At 48.5% G+C, this 6,000-nt stretch overlaps 1 protein-coding gene across 1 annotated transcript in view; it reads right to left on the reverse strand.

The window, feature by feature from the left end:
• The window catches only part of LOC149342995 (uncharacterized), a 134,606-nt gene extending 131,916 nt beyond the window's left edge, over positions 1-2,690 (reverse strand). Inside the window, exon 1 of the mRNA XM_089545540.1 lies at positions 2,266-2,690. Coding sequence (XP_089401666.1) covers positions 2,266-2,503 — 238 coding nt within the window. The 5' untranslated portion in view covers positions 2,504-2,690. The remainder of the gene's footprint in view (positions 1-2,265) is intronic.
• Between the last annotated feature and the right edge of the window lie 3,310 nt (positions 2,691-6,000).

A 6,000-nucleotide genomic window follows, 5' to 3' on the forward strand; every position in this document is an offset into this window, starting at 1 on the left:
CACACTCCAGAATGTCTAGAAGCCAAGCGAACAAAACTATAGGTAATTGGACTTTCCTCGCCTCTGCGATACCGGCTTTCCCGTGGGGGTTACAACCTTTCCCCTAGCCTGATGATCGGCTCCTCTGGAGTGAGGTAGGTGCCTAGAAAAACTAATATTACCCAACCCGCACCCAACCCCGCACACCAAAATGACGTCAAAAATGGCGCTTCTAGCCGAAGCTGCCAGTGCGTCATTAAAATCAAATGAAATCATATCCTCATCATCTGTGATATCGTTTCTTTTTTTTTTTTTTTGAGAAAAATTTGAACGTTTTCAGTTTCTGCGTTTCCTCTCGCCTAAAACCCTTCGACGTTTTCTACAGCCGCAACTATATAGGCATAATCCGTGCATGCAGCCTCCCAGGCTTGGCCGCATACGAAACTAAGGTAACAGGTTGCAAAAGAAATCGGCTAACTCCGACTAACTCCTATAGGACCACGCAAAAACGGTCCCGTCTTCTCAACCTTTCCTCTTCAACCGTTTCAATTGAACGTGTAAGCGGAGGGCAGGCATTTGGTGCGTTGCGACTTCACGTACCCGAGCGCACACGGTTTTGACCCCGCCCTATACAGTGTATACTCTTCTCAGCGATGCGAGGTTTAGCCGTGCGTTTTCTCTTCATCATATCTTGCCCGAAGGCGCGGTCAATGCGTCCACTCTAAGTGAGGCACTTACGGCGCCTTTCCTTTCTTTGTAACCCCCCCCCCCCCCCCCTCCCCGTTTCTCTCAGTCCTCTGCATCAGTTTACAGCGTACTACAACGAAGCATCTGTTAAGCGTGACAGACGCCACTTGCTCTGCAGTCTGTTCTGAGTATTATGTTCAGACTCTATGAAACTGCACGCCCATTTCGTTTCCTGTCTATATTTTTGTTACTTGGCGTTCATTCCAATGCGAATCCCTCCGTTTATCTTTTTTTATGTTTTTTTTTTTGAAGAGCTTGCCGGGCAGAAATTTACGACTTTCTGGATAAAAGAAAAATTTAGGTTTTTGCCCTCACGCTAGAATTGTTAACAATCTGTCCGTTTTATACTATGGCGCTTGGCGTAGTTGACGACTATGTCGGCGTATAATTAAAATAACAATGTGGACTGTTCGATGCAATTTTTGTTCGCAGTAAGAATCGATTGTGCAACACTTAGTGGCTACGTTGCTGTTTGTTCGGCAGCAAAATACCCATTTATAGCTGAGAGAATCTAATTTAAAAACGGAGCATTCTTTTTCCCCCCGTCCTTCGGTTCAAACTCGTCATGCTAAGACCGAAAAGGACACCGTGATCACCGTTAGAAAGTGAATGGAGGTGTAGACTAGCCTCAGAGATTCGCGCAAAAAACTCCTCGCGTTACTGCATTTTTTTTTTTTTTTGCGAAAACGGCTAGCGGCGGAGATATACCAGCATTTATTTCTTTTAAAACTTTTTCTACATAGCTTATAAAACGCTCTGCTTTCAGTTGAAGTAACCTCTTTGGCCCTGGAACGCGGCAACTTATGGTGACGGGCCAAGTTCAGTTTGTACCGAATGTCTTTCCTCCCCCGACATGAATTACGAGCCACATACATGCCCCACGCTGGCTTCACGCGCACGTTGTCAAACGTTGTTTACTTGACTCATCGAAGGCCCAGACTTTGGAGCGCCCGCTCGCGACAAGTGGTCTAGCATCCGCGCAGAGGCGGCGCGATCGCACCCAACTCACGCGCGTATTACACAGAGCAACGCCAATAGCAGCCGGCACCGCTCTCCTCTCAGCTTGCCGGCGCCGTGCGCAATCTGCGGCTCGACGCACGAGCGCTCCCGGCGCCTCACAGCGTCCAATCTGCGCGAAAGCGCTGGTAAACAACGTCCAAAGTTAAAATGCTTCAACCTATCCTCCACGGTTTCAACAGATAACGGCTGCGAGCAGCGGGAAATAGCCCGACAGCACTGTGGAGGAATCTACTGACTCGCGTTTCCGCCCAAGAGTCATGTACGCGCGGCGCTGATACGAAACAGGCGCCACACGCACGGATACATAAGTTCCCGAATAGCAGTGTCGATGACGGCTGCAATGTGCGCGGCAGAGAGGAGAGCTATGACCTCAGCTAAGGCGCGCTTTGCGGTACACACAAACTTTTCCAAGTCCCGAATTTGAATCTACACTGAATGCACCCAAAAACGCGCCCGTGCTGGGTGCACTTGTAATTGAAGCAACATGTAATTGAAGGGCGCACTGGGAGCGCCTCTCACCTCTGAACGGCGTGTAACGACGAATCTTGGACGGAAACTCGAAGTTCTTGGTGAGGGGAAAACCACGATCGGAGAGTTTCAGCCCGGAGTCGGCCGACGTGTTTCCAGGGCATCCCGGAACGGGGCACAGGGTCTGGCAAGCACTCTTGTCGAAACCTTTCTCGTAAGCCGGTGGGAAGGTCTCGCCGTAGCCGGAACCGAGTACGCCCAACAAGAACATCACCACGGCGAAAAACATGACGGAACTGTGAGGAGCACGCCCAAGGCACGCGAGGGTTCCAACTCTGGAGGTCTTCGAACCACGGGCTCGCGCGCGGGGGCCAGCTTTCACGCCCAAAATTGCAGACGACCGAATGACGAACGAGCAACGCTGGAGAGTCGACGCACCACGCGCCTCCTGTCGTACATGAAATGAACGAACCCAACTAGCGAAAGAGGCGCCGACGGAAACTGAAAGCGAAACAGAGAAGATTGTCGCTGGGCGGCGCGCTCGGCGTTTTTTGAAACCAAAATATTTTTTCTTCTCAAGCTAAACACAAATTGCGTCATCTGTGTTGGCGTGCTTGTGCACTTTCATAAACAACGCTTTTTAGCATGTTCACAACAACCAATCGACACAAAAAGAAACGCACGCAGCGCCGTGCAGATTTCAAACTTTGGCGGCACATTTGAACTCATTTTTATATCGCGCAATGATGCATGCTTTAATTGAACCTTGAAAACTTTGAAAAACCTTTGAAAAAAAAACCGCGACCTGGGCGATGTAGCAAAATATAGAACAAAGCATAACAGGATACGGTGCATCGTTTCTTTAATAGAATTTCAAAATTAACCCTATGTGACCAAAAGCAAAATTTGACGCAATAACACAACGGTTCTGCAACTGATTCCTCGATATTTCTGAATTTCACGCCGTAGCCACTGGCTGAAGTGTAGAGTTAATATATGCTGTAGTGACGCCAAGCCCCGCGTTCGCTGTCCGTGAAACCTACGGCTTGGCGTCGCTTCAGCCAATAGCGAAGGGTTGCGGAACCGTTATTATACTGGCCATTAAGTCCCGTTGGGTGACGTCATTCCAATAGTAAGCAAAAGAGGCTTATAATTTAATCCTTTGCGCCAGTCTCTCCATTGTCATTTGCGAAAGTGCCTGCTAAAACCATGACAAAGAAATTTCTACCTCCGGCTGTAATTGCGGCCACTGGCTAATAATGACAATATAACAAGTGTTTCAGCGAACACTTTCTAAAATTCCTCGGAATAGAGGGTTAAAAATAGAAAAGTATTTTCCAGAACCCACTGTCAGCCATGGCGGATGTCAGTTACTGTAAAAAATCATCCGAAGGAGGCAGCGTTTTAAGTAACGTTCACTAGTTTTTAAATAAACGCATGCATGCTCCCCGAGCAAGAGCTTTGGCAAACGCGCCCAGCAGCTATAGTTTGGTAAATTTATACGGCTAGACCTAGACCTCTTAGAGCGCACATTGTTTACAGGTTGGCAAAATAAAAAAGAGACGTGTGAAAATTTCATGCGAATGACCTTATACGATATGCAAACCCATTGCATAGCAAAAAAAAAAAAATGTTTATCCCAAGTTGTTCAACTGGAACTGGCCCCACTTTCTACAACTTAAAAAAAAAACAGCAGTTGCTACTATTGGGCCGCGGTCCGCGGCGTCTTGTATTACTCCGCTGCCCAATCGCAACAACGAAACCAGCTTTTTAATGTTTGGCTGTATGAAACAATCCACGTATCATTGCGAAAGTTCCTTACAGACGACGCGATGTGCGGGAAACTTCCCCAACTGATGCAGGCTACTGTTATTAGATTTACAGTAAGTCCGGCCATGGTTAGACGGGCCATGAACAGCGGCGTCAACGAGCTCTTCACCTCTACAAAATTGAGCTATAGTGCTCTAGAATACTATAATATTGGAGCACGGCGGGTTTCGAGAGGGGGGGGGGGGGGGGGGGCGCTTTTTCCTACGGTCTTCGCATTCGCCGCAGAAGCAATGCGAGTTTTTCTTTGGGGGATGACGCCGTCCGCCGCCGCCAGCGGCCCGACGACCCCACCGCTCGCGACCGCTCTCTCCTCCCCTGCTTCTGCGGCCGGTGATCGCCTGGTTTCGTGCTGTTTTCCGCTGCTTCTCGGTGAACGATTCACCGAAACGAAAGGAAACAGAAAGCAAATGCTCTGTCTGCATGTCAGCCAAGAAGTTCACACGCAAAAGGAGCTTTTATAGCAAAATTGGGACGTTAGTATCAAAACGCGTCCTCCGAGGCCCGGAATGAACCCGCGTCGTCTGGCTCAGAGCTGAGCACTTCAACCACTGAGCCATCGCGGCGGATCCATACAGGCGTCATTATAGGCCCAGTCAACAGCATCAGCGACGCCCTGCCAGAAACTAATGTGCGTCTGGTACGTCTGGAGCACATCATCCCTCATTCCTGGGCCCATAAACCACACGTTACGAAAGCAATTGCGGCCAGTTTTATCCGCACGGCCTAAATTATTTTCACGGAGAACAGAGAGATCCGAACCAGTACATTGGCGCCTGGTCGGTCAGTTGCAATCAGCATGCGGTAGATGACGTGCCGCCGATAGACCAGATTCAAAGTGTGAATGATGCCCATGTACGCTGCAGGCATCTTCCACGCAAAAGCCGACTGGGCAAGCGATGCCATGCCACGTGACTGCTGGGCCATCGAGGCCCACCACGTACATGACTAATTGAAACTGCAGATCGCTGCCATTTGTTAATCAAAGCCCATGTCACAACGCTGCCCCTGCCTCAGGACCATCACGATTTGCTTCACTTTAGATTCCGCTGGCACTGTTGTCTTCTGGCGCGCGATTGTCCTACGGTTATCTGCAGTTTCAATGCCGCCATATTTATGCCGCCATATTTATTGCTTTCTTTTTGTCGCCAGGCTGTCAGGAATAAGGTGTAGCATGGAGCTGGGAGACACTCTGACCATTAAGCAGGCTCGACTATTTATTTAAAACTCAACGAGCCACGCTGCCGCCCGCAAGGTTTTACTCCCGAGCGTGTGCATTCCGCGAAGTCGTTAACGCACTGTTAAAGCACGAACAGATGCAAGAAAACAGCGCAAAGACAAACACGCAACCAGGACCGCTCTGGCCACACTCGCCCTTTCACTATCCGTCTTCGGGACATCTGATTCTCTTTGCGCGGTTGTGCAGGAGGAATCGACAGCAGCCATGCCGTAAAGGTCTGCTTCTTTAATATTTCAGAAATTTCTCAGAATACTTATTGTTAACTACACCAACAAAGTCACCGACAGGAACGAGAAGCCAGCTAAATATGTGCATAAACCGTCAAGGAAGTTTTTCAGACTGTGAACTTTCCTACCGCCAGTCGTACTTATGTGGATATATTGCGGCTACAGTTTCAATGTGCAGTGTTTGAGTAGAATGATTTTCCTTTTTTTTTTACCGCTCTTCTGTCTTCTACAGCGTTGTTCAAGCCTGCTTCTTTGATGGGAAGTTGTTGATCAATCTACTAAACCAACTAAACCTCGCAATTCGCGAGACTATACATGTACAGTATTAACTGATATGTTTTGAATGTATACATATAAAGTTATGGATATGAACACTCTGCATTGGGCAACTTGCATTTAGCTGTGAATAAAATTGTTTTCTTTTCTCTGAACCCGTGCAGCATCGTGGTTTCTTGCTAAAGCCGCTTTCCTGCGAAACGAAAACGGCAGCGC

This window comes from Amblyomma mixtum, chromosome 5, assembly GCF_055824585.1.
Source record: "Amblyomma mixtum isolate Tamu chromosome 5, ASM5582458v1, whole genome shotgun sequence".
Classification (NCBI taxonomy): Eukaryota; Metazoa; Arthropoda; class Arachnida; order Ixodida; family Ixodidae; genus Amblyomma; species Amblyomma mixtum.